Source organism: Vanellus vanellus, assembly GCF_965231255.1.
Source record: "Vanellus vanellus genome assembly, chromosome: 11".
Classification (NCBI taxonomy): Eukaryota; Metazoa; Chordata; class Aves; order Charadriiformes; family Charadriidae; genus Vanellus; species Vanellus vanellus.
This window is the reverse complement of record NC_138916.1, coordinates 2,300,195-2,318,818: the sequence shown is the minus strand read 5'-3', so window position 1 is coordinate 2,318,818 and position 18,624 is coordinate 2,300,195. Positions and strand designations below refer to the sequence as shown.

At 44.3% G+C, this 18,624-nt stretch overlaps 2 protein-coding genes across 2 annotated transcripts in view; one reads left to right on the top strand and one right to left on the bottom strand.

The window, feature by feature from the left end:
- Positions 1-250: 250 nt before the first annotated feature.
- Positions 251-7,507, top strand: ADPGK (ADP dependent glucokinase). Its single transcript, XM_082488614.1, has 6 exons — positions 251-396; positions 1,631-1,693; positions 2,354-2,474; positions 4,330-4,526; positions 5,352-5,450; positions 6,466-7,507. The coding sequence occupies exons 1-6, from the start codon at positions 304-306 to the stop codon at positions 7,015-7,017; spliced, it is 1,125 nt and encodes a 374-aa protein (XP_082344740.1). The 5' UTR covers positions 251-303; the 3' UTR covers positions 7,018-7,507.
- An 8,682-nt stretch (positions 7,508-16,189) lies between these two features.
- Positions 16,190-18,624, bottom strand: part of BBS4 (Bardet-Biedl syndrome 4) — a gene marked incomplete at its 3' end in the record, with an annotated part of 40,859 nt that continues 38,424 nt past the window's right edge. Inside the window, exons 14-16 of the mRNA XM_082489061.1 lie at positions 18,353-18,494; positions 17,770-17,980; positions 16,190-16,335 (exon numbers count right to left, since the gene is read on the bottom strand). Of these exons, the coding sequence (XP_082345187.1) occupies positions 16,190-16,335; positions 17,770-17,980; positions 18,353-18,494 (499 nt within the window). The remainder of the gene's footprint in view (positions 16,336-17,769; positions 17,981-18,352; positions 18,495-18,624) is intronic.

Below are 18,624 nucleotides of genomic sequence, written 5' to 3'. Positions count from 1 at the left end.
TTGTTTTGGTTTTTGGTTTTTTTTTTCATTTGGTTCGTTGTTTTCCCTCTTAGCATGAGGGCTGCGACCAGCAAACATCACTGGCTGGGAAGTGATCTCACTGTATTGTCTCAGAAGCACCCTAAGGTACGTGTGGTTTTCCCAGTAAGCATTTTCCTTCTCTCTTCCAGGGTCAATGCCTGCGTAGACGTGGTTCTTTCCGGTGTGAAGTTGTTAGAGGCTCTCGGTCTTGAACCTGGGGATGGAAAAAATCACGCAGTCTTGAACTCCAGACAGGACCTGAAAGAAGCATTTGCTCACTTCATGGAAAAAGGGGCAGCGGCTGAGCGCTTCTTCAGTGACGCCGAGTCTTTCCATCACATTGCACGGACAGCCTCTGAGTACCCTGGTGCACAGGTAGGTCTACCACCTGAAGATAAGTGTTGAGAAGCATGTTTCTTATTTTCTGCATTGTTGGTGACTTTCGTCCTCTGTCTAGTGAGAGTGCAGATTGTTTAGGAAAGAAACCCATGCCATAGCTTGAGTGTGTTAATGACTTTCCACATAACTCAGCACCTGCTGCAAATAGTAGGGTTTCAAACGGTCTCTCCCTTGATTCCCAGAACTGAAATGTCAGTCCAAGATGCCTCTGTAAGAATACTGTGATATGAGAGCCAGATGGGGCTGATGCTGTAAAAAGTTCTAACGTCTTGTAATGAGGCAGGAAGGGAGGAAGTAGATCCAAGCATTAGGAGTTGTAAATGTTCCAATCAGCTTCAGCTATTTAACACAGGATTTAAATTCTCTCTAGAAGGAGGGGTGATGAAAAGAAATAATTTTTCTGAAGACTCCCTTTCCAAAAGCAAAGTTTTGTTGTTCTAATTTATACTGGGTCTTCTGAACCTAACTTGATACTTTGCTTGGCAGTTAGCTAATTTCTACAAACTGCTTAATGCTGCCTTCTATGCGGTTCGCCAGCTGCTTTTGAAAATTGAAGAAGAGCTCTAAATGTTTTCCATTGGTCAAGACTCTCCTGTGTTGATTTGCTTCTCACCGCTTTTGCTACGTTGGCTTTCTGGAATCACCTGATCATTAGCTGTATCCTTCTACAGCCTGTTTTCTGTCACCTCTTGAGTGCCCGTGATCCTCATGACAATCTATATTCTTTGGTTTCAAAGCTCTCATCAGAGTTGGCTTGCTTACTTGAAAGTTTGACCTTTCTTACCCGAGGAAACTTTTACAGTTCCACTCACTTCGTGTGGGCACAGGTAGCAGCTTTAACCTGGATTTCAAAGTGGAGAAAGTATTGTTACAGTTTTTAAATGCTTGCTTGTCAGCCTTGCTAATAAACGCAAGTTACCAACTGCCACAGAAAAGTTGCACAGAGCTCGGGGCTCTTTACGTTAGGAATGAACTGATTCATGCAGGGTTGTGAGTTAACTGATGGCAGATGATAAAGAAAAAGTCAGCGAACACTCAACTTGTTGGTCTCGTAGAGAATTGTAAAACTGTTTTGCCTTTGGCCCCAGTAAGCTTTACTAACTTCTTTAATGCTAAACCCTTTTCTAAAAAGCTAAAATCTCTGGCCTGTACTGAGGACGAAGCTGTCAAAGCGAGGGAATGCCCATACCTGCCTCCATTTGTTTTACAGCTTTACGTAGGAGGAAATGCTGCTCTCATTGGTCAGAAGCTTGCAACAAATCCAGACCTGAAGGTATGTGTTCCAGAAGTTTCATGCTATTTGCTTTTCTTTAATGAGGCTCAAACTACCTTTGGGGGATCTTCCAGTTATTTCTTAGTTTTTGGTGGAACATATGGTTGGCCTTACAAATTGACAAGCATAGCTGATTATTATTTTTTTAATTTAATTGTTGTATTTTTAAAAAATCTATTGTCTAGGTAATGGCTTCCAGTTTATTGCTCCCTTAGACTTATTTGCTTCTGTCTTAATTCTCTCTCTAATAAATATGGATCCCTATGTCATCCTGATCCTCTTAATTTTTGCTCTCGTTTCATTTAGTAAAGGTTGGTTCCTCTTTTCAGGTGGCTGTGTGAAGGCCACATTGTTTGAAACGGATTGGCGTAAGATCCTCCATCCTTCAGTGAGGTTGTAAGAATGAATGTAGTTTGGTTCTAATCCTGTGATGGCTTAAGTGAAGGTTTCTGTACAGTGCCTGCCCAAACCCTGAAAGGAATACAGTTTCCTGTACGAGGTTATCTTATGTATCAGCTACTGCTAGGAAGAAATGAGCAGATTTGGGACCAATACATATACAGAATCGCTTTATACAAAATAAGATAGCTGCTTAAATGCACTGAAATACTGGCAAGGGACGTGCCAGGGAAACCTTGATTGTTTTTTCTTGTTTTCTAGATCCTCCTTTGTGGCCCAGTTGGTCCTAAACTACATGAACTACTTGATGACAATGTGGTTGTGCCACCTGAATCCATGCAGGAAAGAGATGAATTCCATCTTATCTTGGAGTATCAAGCAGGTACCTTGGGAACCCTGAACATTACTAAGATAGTCCTGGTTTTAAAGTTGGGGTTTTTTTTGCATTGGTTAATTCCAAAAGGACTGTGTAAGTCATCAGTACTGGCAGGTGTCACTGGACTAATCCGGTAATTCCCAGTGCTTCAGGGAGCTGTGGTAGGTGAACAGACATCTGAAAGTCTTTTGAAACTTTTTTCCTTTGTAATACAATTACTGTAAATATTGACTTATGCTGATGTCATGCCACCCCTTTGGTTCTGTATGCTTGTACGCTATGACCTATAGAAACCAAGTGGACTTTCCATTTTGTTGTGATGCACAGCCTAAGCAGACATGCTGGGTATAATTCTAAAGCTGAATGAACACGAAAATAGTCTGATAACGTTATCTGAAAACAGAAAGGTACCATTTAACCGCACGCGGATGAAATTCAGGGTAACCCTAATGTAATGGCTAAACCAAATCTGCATGTATTTTCTTGCTGTTCTCAACCTGAATGCTTCCACTGGTCCTGTCTCAAAATGTTCAGAAAGAGTTACATTGGTGTGACAGAAGAGGGAGTATTTGGCAAAGAGGGAGGCAAAGAACCACCTAATTAAGCACTTTCAGCAGCAAAACTAATGTGTAGCAGCACCCAAAGCATGAACTCTGGTGAACTTCTGGCTGAAACAAGGTTACTATAACCAACAAGTGCTGTTCCACAGTAGCACTTGTAAAATTACATTAATCTCTTAAGTAAATCTTAATTCTTCTTGCTCCTAGAAGCAGCCTGATTACATGATACGTTAGTCCATGATGTCTCCTTTTCTCAGCATCTTTGTTCTCAGGTGAGAACTGCCCTCTTGATGCAAAGCTGCGGATCTTTGCCCTAGACAGAGCTTTGCCGTAAGCCTTTTCTTAAGAGGAGGCAGTGCTGATGGCTGTTGATGCTGGTTTAGTGGCTTTTCCAAAAACGCTGGTCATATTCTCCAAACTGTAACAGTCTGGGAGAGCTGGGTGAAAAAGTAGGCAGGCTGGTTCTAAGGTGGTGATTCTACCTGTAATAACCCCCAAAATGCTTGTGTCTCAGGTGCTTTCTGATCAAGCTGCCCTTTGTGACTTGTGTTTGTTTATTGCCTGGCATTTCGTTCTGTTCAGTTATTGTAACTGGCCCAAGGAACGGCCTGCTGCCTGAACAGAGGTGCAGGTAGAGATGGGGAGAGCTGGCAGAGGGCTGGCCCGTTGGACTGTGACTTGTGTAATTTGTATCCTCCCTAGGCTCGCTGTCATTACCCTGTTTTCTCATGGCTCAGTGTCCCGGAGATGGGCCCCACTTAATTTGTGATCTTATCCAAGAATAAAATCATTTACACGCACAGCACTGATGCAACGCTATTCTGCAGATCGTTTCTGGGAGCTGCACAATGGGGAACAGTAAGAGCCATGAGAATTTTCAGGGTGTACCTTCACAGTCCAGCTTGAGTCTGGCTAACAGGTGGTTGTTGCCAGAAGGGGAAGGTCTCCCCTCTCTGTACATCCTGCACACTCCAAATGTTTGCCTTGAGCTGGCTGTGACACTCGCCTAATTGCACGCTAAACTAATACAACTGATTAAAACATCACAAAGCTTGCAAAACCAAACAAGTATTGAATTTTCCTACTGATCAGACAACTATCTAAATAAGGCAGAGGGAGTGAATGAAAAGAATGAATGAGAAAAAGAGCAAGACTACTTTTATGGCTGGCAGTAGCTGTTAATTGGACTCGGACACTGTGAAAACCTGCCTTCAGGTTCCAGCAGAATATCCCAAAACAATCTCCAGATATGTGGCTGGATTTGCTTCTGAGTTAACGTGCTTCTCTTTGTTTCACCCTAGGTGAAGAGTGGGGACAAGTGAGAGCACCCAATGCCAACCGCTTCATCTTCTCCCATGACCTATCAAATGGTGCCTTAAATACGCTGGAAGTGTTTGTTTCCAGCTTGGATGAGTTTCAGCCAGATCTCGTGGTACTTTCTGGACTTCACATGATGGAAGGCCAGAGCAAGGAGATGCGGCAGAGACGACTTATGGAGGTAAGAGACTTGAATACCACCTTAACTTCCATTCAACACATGCTTCGTGGCAAACTTCTGGTTTCCCAGGCTTGAACTTGTAATTAGGCTCTGTCTTCAGATCTCCCACAAATCTTTTCAGTATTGCATGCTAAAAGAAGAACGTGAATTGTAGGAATGGCAAAAATCTAATCACGTAACACTAATGTTTCTTGGATTCAGTGGGTTGTCTAGGAGAAAAAACGGTATGGTCTGGTTGTCTGGCTGGAGTACGGTGACGTAGTTACTGGAGCTTATCTAGTGGCTAAATTACTCTTTCTCTATCCCAGATGCCAAGATGATCAGGGTTATAATCAAGATTTCCATTTTTTAAGCAGCATCTGTGCTAGATAATCCAAGAGGCAGCCTTCTCATCTGAGTCCAAGAGAGCTACACCAAGTTTTCTTTTTATTTACAGATCATTGCCTGTCTCACAGCCGAGTGCCTCTCCTGAGGCAATACACTAGCCTTCCCCCTGCCCCTTTTCTCTGTTCTAGGATCAGCTGTTCTACAGCTGCTTCACACTGGCGAGGTTTCTGAATTAGTCCATTAGAAAAGTCCTGTGTTGGGTGCAGATTAGGGTTAGATATGGTTTTCCTGCTCTGGGATTCTGAAAACTAGAAGTTGTTTTTACTTCTTCCTCTTAGCAGTACATTCTGGCACTTGTGAGATACCGTGTTTATATCCATACATGAGAAGATTAAACTGTGTATCTCTGAGTTAAAAACCCTTTGTTCCTTTTGTTTTGTAATGAATATATGTCTTAGGGTGTTGGTTTTTTTTTTTCCTTTTCCTGTACCCCTGTAGGCTGTGGCTTCCATCTCCGATATCCCCACGGACATTCCCATACACCTGGAGCTGGCCAGTATGACTGATCAAGATTTTATGAGCAACATTATGCATCAGGTAACGAAAATGAAAGGGCATGCTCTTTTCATCAGGTTCCTTTCCTTAAGTATCACAATGCGCAGACTGGTAGATGAATATAGAAATGAAAACTTTAAAATTAGGGCTATCCATTTAGAGGTAAAATTGAGAACTTGGGTTTAATGTCTGCTATTGCATTCTGAATGCTTCTGTTTTCTCTCCTGAGCTTACCAGAGTCTCCTCTGTGCAGCGAAGGAGAACTGTAACGACTTGTGGCTTAGCAGAAGACAGATCTGTTTTCTTTAGCTCAGAGAGAGTATTCAATTTAGATCGGTCTCTCTGGGAAGTTTCATTTTGGAGGTGTCTTACAATGCTCTCGGTTGATCATCAGACCGTTTTCAGCGAGGAATAAGGATTTTTTGCAGATCTGAGTTTATTCTGCAAGTGTATTCAGTAAAAACACCATGCAACACAGCTGGGCTCTGTTCTCTGATGCAAAGATTTTTTGCAGTCAGGGGGTGAAGGTGACCCAGGAGAATACTCACAACTCCACAGACACAAGTACCTTTGGCTGGTTTGAATTTAGCAGGCTTGCGGATTGCTATAAAAAACAGGATCTGAATTTGAGCTGAGTTTATAATTTAAGAAAAACTCTATTTCTTTGTAGAATTTCTTTCCTGCAGATCTGAATGGTTCCTTGTTTAGCTTGACACAGCTCTAATCTCAGTGTTATGAGAGTTTCATGTGGATTTGATGTTTTGTTACTTTTTAACATCAGAGTTTGTGTCTAGAAAATTAACTACGCAAAATGAGCATACACCCTTGTTGTGAAATGTTTTCTTGGCTAAGTAATTCTTGCAAACTTGTTGAACTAGGGAAGCTTGTGCGGTGACTTCTGTCTGCATGTCTCCAGGAAACTGGGTGCTCTCTTCTGCTGAGCACGCTGGTGATAGAGCCAGTGACACAGTATTGTGAAAACAATATCCTGAATGAGGAAGACCAAAGTCTGATTCTGTCTCTGAAGGAAAAACTGTTGTTCCTGTGTTTCTGTTAGCAGGTCTTTCCCCTGGTGAACTCCATTGGGCTCAACGAACAGGAGCTGCTGTTCCTCACGCAGTCTGCCTCTGGTCCCCACGCCTCCCTTGCTTCCTGGAGCGGAGTTCCCGATGTAGGTGTAGTCAGCGACATTCTCTTCTGGATCTTGAAGGAGCATGGAAAGACAGCGGCACGGGCCTCCGATCTCACACGGATCCACTTCCACACGCTGGCCTACCACATCCTCGTCACAGTGGACGGGTACTGGGGCAACCAGGTTGCTGCCGTGGCTGCCGGAGCCAGAGCAGCAGGAACTCAGGCCTGCGCGACTGACACCATTGACACTGGCAAAGTCTTTCTTAAAGCTCCTTTGGAGTTTGTGACCTCCCAGATCGAGGCACCTTCCCAAATCTCTTTAAACCCGGATGAGCCAGTGGTGCATTGGCACAGAGAAGGCATCTCATTCCATTTCACTCCTGTTTTGGTGTGTAAAGATCCTGTCCGGACCGTGGGCCTTGGGGATGCTATTTCAGCTGAAGGACTGCTATACTCAGAAGTATATCCTCAATAGAAGACGAAGACCCTCCTTTTTCTCCAACACTGTATGGTGTCTGAGGAACCATGGTGTTCTCCTTAGGATTTCAGCCAGTGATGGTATAGGAACAGAATCAGGGTGTGGTGTGTTTTCTGGATATAACTGAAAAAGAGCCAAAGAATAATTCCAGGTATAAACTGTCAGATACATTCCAGTCACTTGGCAGTGGCTCGAACGCTTCACATTTCGGTGCAGATGTTTTAGTATTTAATGTGAAAATTGGTTTTGCTTTGTCTTAAGCATGCGGGGAGGGAAACAAATATCAAAATCCCTGTTTGGCATAGGTTTGCTGTTTGTAACTCTGAACGGATCTTGTCTGTCAGCGCTGGAAAGTGCGGCAGCCAGAATTTCCTGCGTGTGGATCCCAGGGAGAGCACAGCAGTGCTCAGCCCTGTCTTCCCTCCGATAAATTAAAAATAAAAGGCTCTTGCATTATCTGCTCACAGCACATTGCTACGTGGCAAGAGCAAACCTTCCGCTTGCTTGGTGTGATGATGAAATCTTTTATTGATGAAATTACCTCTCAGCCTCCATGCCCCCAGCACTGGAGGGAGCCAGAGTCCCAAAATGTGATGCACGCTGTACCTACTCCTTAAATGTGCAGAGAAAACCTGACTCAAGGCTGCATAGATTATTTTGGGTATCTGTTGTCACTGTGACTAAAGGTATTCAACTGAGCCCTAGTAGCCCATCCTCAGTTTTTGGGCAATTAGAAGTGAAGATAATCAGGGTTTATATTTGGGGAGACAGCTTTATCTTCTTGCCAGGTAAACCACAAAACATTACCTGTGTTTGCTGTACACTAAATGCCAAGAGTTCCAGCCAGGGGGGCTCACGGCTGATGTTCTTTGCTGACAGTGGGTGCTTCTAGCTGGTGTTTTACAGAAAAGCTACTGAGTGCTGGAGACTAATTTTTTTGTTTGCAAATGGTTGTTCAATTTTCTTCAGTTTCCCTGCCTTCCATTCAGAAGGGTTAATATATTAGGGAAGGTCCTTCTGGAGGCTCAAAAGCTGTGACAGTGTATTCCAGGTAAGATGGAAGCGAGGAGGGGTTTTTTAGGGTTTGATTTTGGTGTTTGGTTTTTTATTTTTCATTCACTAGGTCACTGATAGTTTCTTTGCTCTGGACAGCCTTTGAAATTAAAAAAGTAGAACCACCTGTCCTTGTTAAATACTTAAATTTTTTCCTCTTCATAGTAGCACACTATGGATTGCATATTTCTTGGTCTCTTTCCAGCGTGGTTTTGTCTGTCCACTTCTGGGAACTTCAAGTGTATTTGCATAGCTATCATATGCATTTTTTTCAGTATAACTGGATTAAGTGCAATCAGCACGTCTATGCAAGCCTGGGCTGTACCAGAACTTGTAGGAGGTCGCTTTAGGTCAGTCTTTGAATGGAGAGGAGGAGGGTCCCTATCACTTAGGCCAGAGTGATCTGTTTTGGTAACACTGTCATATTGCCATCAGTGCTATTTTCCTGTTGGAAAATGCCATCGTGAATGCTCTGTAAGGATAAAAATTGACAGCTGTTGTAACTTGTACTGACTTAGCACACAATGCTGTCTGTCAATGTACATTTAACTTCTGCTTTCCCTCTGAGTAAAGCCTTCTGTGTTGTAGCGGAGGAGAAATACAGTCAGTGCCATGTTTGTCTGCAGCTTATCCCATCCTGATCTTCTGTTGAGTCTTGGCATTTATCTCGGTGCGGGATCTACTAAAGACTGGAAGTATTTCTATCCAGATTTTTATTATTATTATTGATAAATTGTAGCATGGGACTTGGAGTTCTGGTTTAGTCTTCCTACAGAAAAAATAAATAAAGAAATTCTCCTTTCGTCCATTTAAAAGGTCTGAGGCCGTTAGCAAGGTTATTTTGCAACCTTTGATCGTAGCCTTCTGGCACAGCACCCCGAGGACCACCAAAGGCCACGCATCCTGCCAGCTGAAGAACTAATCCTTTGCTTACGCTAGGTCCCACTTTCCTGATGCTGGGCCAAGCTGTGTGGATTCTGGAGTTGGAAACAAAACAAAACTAAATACACACAAGCTGTCACCAGCAACAGTCCTGCTGCTGTATTTCACTCCTCTCTTCCAAAAGCATTTGCAGGGATGCGAGGCTGATTGGACGGGCATTGCCGTATGGCCATTTAAAATCATGGAAGTGCACTAACAGAACTTGTCCAAGGGTAAGTTACGCTTGGATTTAAGAAGAGTGTTACAGGCCTAAATTCTCTCTCTTTTTTTTTTCTTTTTTCAAAACTCCTTTGAATAAATAACTGCTGTAAACAAGTATGAAAAAGGAGTTTATTGCTTAGAATTCATCTGGGCCTAAAAACTAAACTCTGTTATTAGTAACTCCTCCTTCCGCTGTTCCTGTTCTTTCTCACCAGGTGGTATTTCTTCTTTGGCCCGTTGTCGGTGTGCTGTGAAGGCCTGGCACTGCGAGTCACTTCTCAAACGACAGTAGCTCACGATGGCTAGACTGCTGCTCTATCTTTATTTCTGCTTTGATCAGGCATGTAGAGCTCGCCTGGTCCCCAAATTCACTTACCAAGGATGATTCTTAAGCGTGACCTGCTAATCAGACGTGCCGTTGGTGTTCCTGATTAAGTTTTGAAACCATCTATATGATAATCAAACTGAATTGAATGGTGGGACCCAGCAGCCCGTCTTCACTTCGTGTTTCACATGCTGTGAACACAATGCGCTTAACTTCCCTCTGCCTTCCAAAGTTAATTACAATAAGGGTTGCAGAGTCTCTTGAAATCCTTTTCCTGCACATGTAGGGTGTCTCGCACCTCTGCACAGCTACAGCAGCGACAACAAAGCAAAGCTGATTTGTCTGTAGCAGACCTTGCTGAACAACAGAAATGGGAATCGCAAGTGGGGGTTTTTTTTGGTCTGTATAGGGAGAAAAAAGACTTAGTGAAATTTCTAGTTTTGGGCTTTGGTTGGTTGGTTTGGGTTTTTTGTAAAACACAAAAGTCCTTGGTAGGGGAGAGATTTTTAAACAAATTTATCTAATGGATTCTAAAAATCCAGATCTCTGTTCACCACAAAGAAACAAAACAGTTGCAAAAGTACCAAAGCTTCAAAACCAGGCTTGAAATCATCTCTGCTTTCCCCTGATCCTCTCTGTCTCTACAAATGCTGTTTGTTCTCGTGCCTCAGTCATACCTTGAAATCCAGAGTGACGGATGACTCAAACCTCAGCTACCCTCGCACTCCCGAACAGAAGAGTTTCCACTGGAAATGTTTATTTGCACACATTTTGCTGAAGATGCAATAGACGAGCTCATCGTTGTGACAGTAAGCTAGCAGCTCTCCACGTGATAAAAACTTGTGCACGTGGACATTTTCACTTCTGTGTGCCTGTAGCCAGTGCAGCCACATTGTTTTGGTTCTCTTACCCTTGATCAAAAACGAGCAACGCTTCCTACCTTTCCTCTGTGTGTTGCTCGCTTAAGGCCAAGCAGGGGGTTATTTAAGATGTGTGAATCAAGGGAGGCCGACATGCTGAAAGGATGCATTCCTTCTCTGCCGTGCCCATGCTGATGTGCGATAGCTGCCTGGTCACAGAAGAGCCCAGCCCAAATCCAACTCTTTCCAGTTTAAAGGCTTTTTAGTATTTTTTCTCTCTAGGGGCGTTTCGTAGCATTGCTAAGGAATTACTTGATTTTCTTTACTTCTGTGTTCCTTGGTTATCTCCTCTTGTAGCATGTGAGATCCGGTTAAGTTTGCTCTTTTCTCATGACTTCCTTTTTACAAAAATGGTGCTGAAATTTTCCTTCTTAGCCTTTACGCATTGCCTCTAGCAAGGACTTCATCAGCTGTTTTGACCCTTGTCAGTTGTTGCTTTAGAGCCCGACACCACTTCTCAGCTACTGGAATCCAAAGTTTGGCCAGCAGCACAGCGCTAGATCCATTTCCAAAACCTGACAGAAATGTGTATGGATCGGCCATCAGTTACCTTCTGCCCAAGTTTAGTTTAAGCCTAGTTAGCTGAAGGTAGAGGTCGCTTTTCGTAGCTGTCTCTGTAGCACACCTCCCAGGGACAGTAACAGAAATAAAAAGTAGATTTTTAAACTGTGAAACCCACTGATGCTACTTGCGGTTGGCTTTTTTTTTTTTTCTTATTCTGTAATCATATACTGAATTATCAGGAATGACGTGCCACAGGGTGACCCTTCCAGTCGTGTCCTGAGGAAAAAAAAAAAGTTAAAATGAATACTGGGACCGTTTTTGCGAGAATGGTACAAGGGACCATAATTCTTTCCAGTTACCCTAAAAGTTGTTTATGCCTCTGTGCTGTTGGGCTCTTTGTTGGAGCTTGCAGCGTAGGTGAAAGCTGATACTGCTGTCATCGAGCGAGCAGCTAAACTCCCTCGGCGCCGAGATTTGGCACTGGCTGCTGATGCACGTGCTTGGAGCAATCTGTCCTGAAGCCGTTCCGTCAAGCGCTTCTGTCACACAGTGTGCAGCATTGCTATTTCTGGTGAAAGGAAACTCATCAAGTTTTGGAGTACGTTTGGAAGAACGGTAGAAAACTGGAGGAAAATATTGAATTGACATTTTTATGGCTTTAGTTGGATTGTTCTTGTGTCCTCCATTAAATCAGTATTTGAACATGAAAGTTTGTTTCAAGCCATATTAACTACTCTAGTGCAATTAATGTTTTGGTAAAAGCATACAGTTAAGTTTGAAACTTGTGATCACACCAAAGTGGTAGTTTAATGTTTTAAAAAAAAAATCCATCTATAGACTCACTAGTTAAAACCAGCTAGAACAGATGCCAAATCAAAGCCTGTCTCGTGTTTTTTCTTCAAGCACTAATGAGGTCACTAGAGAGAGAAATGACAATATTAAAGGTTGTCTTTGCTCTTTGTTTTTTAAAGTTTAAGTGATAAGGGGCAGAGGAAACCTATTTGCAACCAGCTGTTTTGCATAGTGTATCCCTTGGCCGGCTCTCAGCCCTCACTCCTGTCTGCTTTCTGCTCCAGCAACACTGACTCTGATTAAACTCTTCACTAAAACTTTTATCTTTGAGCCTGAACAATTGTTCTCCTGTCTGTACAGAGATGTCAGATGAAGTTCTCTTCCGTAACAGATGGAGCAGTTTCTTGTGTAATATCTCAGGTGGATCCTAAGCGCCGACCAGGCTGAATTCTCAGGGAGTTATTGATCCAGACTCTAGTGGGAGGATGTTCTCTCAGCAAAGGAAACAAACGCGGGTTGGAAATAGCACACGTGGCCATTACCTTCTGTGCCGGCAGCTCGGGAAGGCGTCTGTTCCAAACGGCTTCGCTGTCGCTTTGAAATCCCAGCCTGGTATCAGCCTTTGCTGAGAAGAGCTCGGAGCAGCTGAAGAATACAAATGCTGGCAGCTAAGGGGGAATGAGCTCATTAAAACGCAAGGAGGGGGGAAACCTAAAAAAGATACCCCAAAAACATCCCCTAGGAATTTCTCAGGAAAGCTGCTCCTTAGTGCAGCCTGGGTCAAACTGGGTTCAAATCTCGCCTGTATCTTTCATTAAAAAACACACTGATTTTTGTGCAGTTTGGTTTGAGAAAGTGGTAAAGCTTTCCCTGTAGCAGAACTGTGTTTTCTATGATATAAAACAGTCTTGGCAGATGAACTACTTGTTAAAACGTGCTTTTTTGTAGGGCATTTATGTGTGGAGCTTATTATTTTAGTCAAGTTTGTTCTTCTTCACTCAGCACTGAGGCTTGTCTGTCCCTGTAGAAGAGGCTTTGCCAACTGCAACCCACTTCCCAAAGGGGAAGTCTAAATTTTTCACATTTTAGGCAAGAACAGGATGGTGAGTAGGACCCAAGGTTCACCTTGTTCAGTATTGCCTGGGTAGGATGGCATACAGGAGCGAGGCGAGTAGACACTTAACACTGCCCATAGCATAAATCAGCATCCAGTTGTCTCAGGGACCTCAAAACCAGAGTTGTCTGGGCTGAATACAGGTTGCTGGATGGACAGATCATTTCTTGTGGCTGAAACAAGGTCTTGCTAATTGAGTGTCTCCCAGTTTCTTTCCTGTGAGGAAGTCAAGCGGCAGTCTGCCTTGTAAGCTGCGTGATTTAACCTGGTTAATGATATACATTTTTCTAAAAAGGGGAAAAAAAAAAAAAGTCCTAAAGCAGATGGTTTCTACTTCCCTAGAAATTAAGCTCATTATTCTTTTCCATCTTAAAATTTCAAGAAAAAGAGAAGATCAGAATTATGGCTGAGGCCAGAAACAGGTTTTGGAACATAAGGTGTGATTTCCAAAATCCCTAAATGACTTAGTATGGTCCTGCTGAAAAATCCCTTGCTTAATTTCAATTGAAAGACCAGTCCGGCCCCATTCTCATCATTAGATAGCAGAAAAAAAAAGCTCTCCATAAAGATACTATGAATTTACTGTATGCAAATGCCATCATCACAGCACCCAGGGGGAAGAGAGGGGACAAGGAATTGCAGTTCTATTTATTGCCCAACTGTAATTACATGTTTAAAAACGCTTCCTTAGACACGGAGCTCCCTTCTGCTCTGTTCAAATCCAGAAAGTACCAAGGTTATACTGCTTCTTTTCACAGAAGGAGAATCGGTTAATTGTCTGCATAAGCTGTTCACCAAAATACATATTTATTTTAAATATCTTTACAGTACCTCCAAATGTAGTATACCCTATGTACTAATGTGTAACATTTACCCTATAAAAGCATCCTAACAGCCAAGAAAGTAATACCGGTGGGACTGGGAGAGAGATCTTTGATCATTTCTTGTCTCTGCTGGGCTGTAAGTTGAGGAGAGTGGTGCGACGAGGACCGTTCCCATCTATTGAACATAGCAAAGGAGTTCCATAATGCTGCAGTCTGTGTTCACTTTTCTTTTTTACAACAAGCAGAAGGCAGGGGAAAGCAGCTCATAAAACCAAAACAAATGCTCATGGGCAGACTGGGGGGAAAACCTTCCTGCATCAGCAATGCTGGTGCTCACCTACCTGTAATCACACTGTTCTGGTCACTGTTCCTTGTCTTGGAACTTCCATGGCTTGAAAGCCTTCGTGATAAGACTAAAAGATTGCAGCAGTGAATTGCTATCGGGAAAAAAACCTGTCTCGAACTAAAGTTTTGGGGACGAGGTAAAGAGTTCCCACCCCCTGCCTACCCTCGCTCTGCAATCGTAACCTCGTCTTCACAGGCACTCTGTTACGCTGCCGTAACTTTCAGTGTAAAAAGTTTAATGTGAATAAAATCGCTGCACTGTACCTGATTTACACTGCTTCTTGTCTGCTTTGTTTAAATTTGCCTCCATTTTCTTCACCTCCTAGCGCAAGGGAAACCTGACAGGAGTGCTGCTCTGCAGCTGTACCAATACACACCCCGTCGGCAGAGGACAGCTGGAAAAAAAGCCACGTTTAAGATAAGCAGGCAGATTTGGCAATCAAAACAGAGGAGAAAGCAAAGGGTTCCTACTGTTTCAGTGTTCTCCAGAGAGTGGGATAGCACTTTAGTTCCTGGTTATGCTCTAAAGATGCATTAATGTCATTCTGGATAATTGCAGCTAACCGCAAAGCGCAACTGAAGGCTGTTAATGTATCCAGAGCCGTGGTCATGCTGCTCTTACGTTGTTGCTACAGAGAAGTTTCCATTACTAACCTTGCTCTGTTGGACTTGTTAATTATGGAGCGACACAACGCAACACTGCAGAACTAAAAGCAGGAAATATATTTTAAAAAGCTGGGTACCCTAAAATACAAATACGCTGAGCCTGAAGCTTCGGCTGTGTTGGGGAAGCGTACACGTTCTGCTTGCAAAGTTCAGACGGCAAGTCCCACGGCAACGTGAGCTTTGTGTACTTCTGGGTACACAGAGAGGAGGATAAGAAAAACTATATTTAACCCAGTTCCTGCTTCTTTATGTAAAGTATGATGGTCCCGTCCCGCCTTCAGTTCCCAAAAGCAGTTGTTTTGAGGGCCTGTATCAAGCTCGGGATAAATCCCAGAGGCAACAAACTGACAGCAGCAGAGAAAAGGAAGGCTCAGATTTTGCTGTTCAAGGATAGAAACGTTTTCAAAGCATCCCTAGTATCACATGGGCATTAAAATTCCTTGCTCTGCTCACCGATGGGCTGCTCTGACGCCTTGCAGCTAGCAGAAATGATTTCTCCTAAAATGCAGCTGTAAGGAGGACACAACTAAATTATTCAGACCATGGCTGCTGTCATACGAAAACAATTTAAATTTAGCATTGAAGCTGACCTTATCGTCTTTTCTGAAAAGGCTTACTCTTTGGGGTTTTATTCCTGCAAACCAATCTCTCCCCCCATGCTGGGCAACCCAAATTCTCAAGGAAGAACCCAAATCACATGAACACAGACCTTCACTGAGGCTCGTTTATCCCGTTTTTCAGCAAATGATGAGGAATTTGGCAGACATCTGCTGCTGCCACAGTTAGCCTGCTTCTGGAAGAGCCAGCCCCTGAGCGCTTGCCTTCCTGTGGGCCAGCTTGGTGACTTTCTTAGCTACCACATCGAAGATTATGCTTAAAAGTAGGTCGGACTCAAAAAATACAAAGAGTGATCCTGGGATCAGAAGGTGAATGCTCCCAAAGAAGCCGGCTCTCGGAGCAACGAGCCCACGGCTCCAGGCTGTGCCAGTCCCAACCCTGGCTGACTGCTCTGCACTTGCCGTGGTGGGGTCCACTACCTTCACCCTTTCTCCCAGCCTCGTACCACCGACCTTACTACAGCCTGCACAGGGCTTCCTCAGCTGCTCCCCAAGTTCAGCCTCTGGAAGGGTTTGACCCTCTTTGGTGTGCAGGATGCTGACCCCACTGCCAGCTTTTCTAAACATACCAGCACCCTTCTGCAGGACTTACACCCAAACACTGAAGACTACCAACCCTCTGGAGAGATGGATCTCCATCCTCTGGTCTCCTGTAGTAAGCTGTGGCCACACTAACAGTAGCTACGCAGAAACCTGTTCTGACTGCTGGAACGATTCCTTGGGACAAGGTAGAGACCACATGCTAAAATTATTAATGGAAAACAGCTGCATTTAGACTAACTGACCCCCACTGTGGGTCAGTGGCTTCAAGTCAGCAGGCAGCACTGGAGATGATCTGCACCTGCCTGTCCCGACCAGAGTCCATCCTAGTCGGCAACCTGCCGGCTCTTGCGCTTTTCTTTCCTCTGTTCCTCAGCAGGGGCTGAGGTCTCCTCGGGGCTTGTTTCTGAGCCCGGCTCTGGTTCCAGAGGCAGCGAGGGAGACTTTGCAAGTGGAGCTGATGCTCCAGCACCTGGGGAGAGAACATGGTTATAGTTACTGTACGTCTTTATTCCTTCTGCCCTTCCAGGCAGCACAGAGATGCAGAACAATCCCAGCTATTAATTACTCTTGGATTTCTTCTTCTGCTATTTCTAACAATAGCACTCAACTCTTATGAGTTATCCAGCCAGAGACCTTGCAGTACCCAAAGTTCTGCTGAAGGGAAACTGAGGTACAGGATCTCGTTCAGCTGGACTGCTGTGAGAAGTCAGTACAAACTTTGGGATTAACTCATGCTTTGGAAGGGAAAATAGTTCCACTGAAGCTGCTTTATACTCAAGCTGGAGCCAAACCCACAGTATCGTTTTCAGTTCACAGTTTTAGCAAACTCAGAGTTTCCAGCCAGTTAAAGTAGCTACTTAGAAAGTAAAATCAAAACAGGATACTTCCATGCTGAAGTTGTTTCTACGCTTAGATTTAGGCTGACAACCGATGTTATGAACCAGCTCCCTTCTCTGATATGGATGATAAAAGTCCTGCAGATCTTCAGTCCTTCCAAACTCCTGTATGTTTTATTTTTCAGCTTTCCTGACTAAGTCTGGCCTGCATGGAAAGTTTATTCCACGCATGAGAAATGGAACAGGTCCTTAGGGGTGCCAAAGAGAGAGGCCTGGATTACAAAACCTCTCGCCCGGCTCAGTCCAGAGGAAACAAGACCGAGAGTGAAAGAAAATCACCACGCTGAGCAGTTTCTCTAGCACGTTTCTCCTCTGAAGCTAAGGGGTGAGAGGAGGTCAGGCGAGGAAAGGTGGCCCAGGAGATGCTCCTCCCCAGCCCCAGCAAGAAGCAGCATGCACAGATGCATGTACAGCAGCATGTACAGATGCATGTACAGGTCTAAGCCTTCTAAGGCTGATGCTGCCTCCTGAGCAACCTTCAGTCCAGTGGCCTGCACTGAAAGGTAATTCAGCAACATCTGCAAGGGAGGGACCTGGCTGGACAGCTTCAAGGCAGTCCAGCTGCAGTTTATTTTTGTAACAGAAAATATAAAGCACTTCAGAAAATTGTCCTTTCTCTCCAGCAGCCCATCTCCCTCTGTATGTGCACGTCAGCTCTTCCCAAAGGAAGACAAGAGGTCCGGTTTCTGAAAGCACCTCCTTCCCAGAGCAAGATCTCAATCCCAGGCTCATGGAGTCTTGCCCATGATGGCTCAGATAGGAAAGGAAACTTTACTGACACTCCACTCCCCTGCAAAAGCAGGACAGTGTAATGCACCGCAGAGAGCATCTTCCTTCCACACTTCCTTAACTCAGAAAACTGGGAAAGCTATCACCAAATGTTGACATCACTACTGCGTAAGCAAGTCGATACCTTCCTAAACACGTGCTGTAGCTCTGTATTCAAAGAGAGATTTCTCTTCTCCCCTCCCACAGTCCTACTTTAAAGAGAAGGAAAAGTGAAGTACCTGGGGGAAGCTGCATGGTTTTCCCGTACCCCGCAGCTGAGGACATGGCTTGACCCAGGGCCTGGTTAGAGCCCAAAGGTTGCTGAGTGCTGGAGGATTTCCCTGACGGAGCAGCTCGCTGCTTGGATTTAGACTCTTTAGAAGGCTTAGTCCAGACCAGGCTCTCCCCCACCTGCAGGGCAGCTCCCATCTTCTGGGCAACCTCCACCATCTTCTCAAGCAACAGAAAGAGGAGATCCTTGTAAACAGGAGTGCTTCAGACAACAATAAAGTCAACAACAACACAAAAAAAAAAGAGAGCTGTGCTGAGCTGGCTACTGCCTTGGTGCTCGAGGGAAACATCCCCGCTAATTCATTCCCTTAATTAAGAGGGAATCTTGTCTTGCTGTGTATTGATTGAAGAACTGGGCTTCAAAGAGCAGAAATGAAGCAAGCAGCTCTCAGCAGGCGACTGCTCTACTCAGAAAATCTCATAAGCAGAATTTCTTCCTAATAATTGGACTCTAAAGTCAAATTTCCTCCTCGTTTGTTGCCAGTCTTAGTGCAGCTACTTAGCTCCCACTGACAACTGTTAGGCACATACCTCAGGGTCAAAGTCAAGAGTACTGCTCTCCTTCACGGCATTGACCTTCTTCTCCATCTCCTGGTACTGGCAGAGGGCTCCCTTCTTGTCACCCTGGTTATAGAGCAGGACAGCGTAGTTCAGGTTGACCAGGGGGTTGCACCTGCAGCAAACACACAGGATGCACCGTATTCACTGTGGGAACGCTTATCCTGACTTGACTAAGGCCCAGATGTGCCCAAGCAGCGAAGATGGAGACACCTTACTGTCTGGCACAGCCAAGACATGGGGTG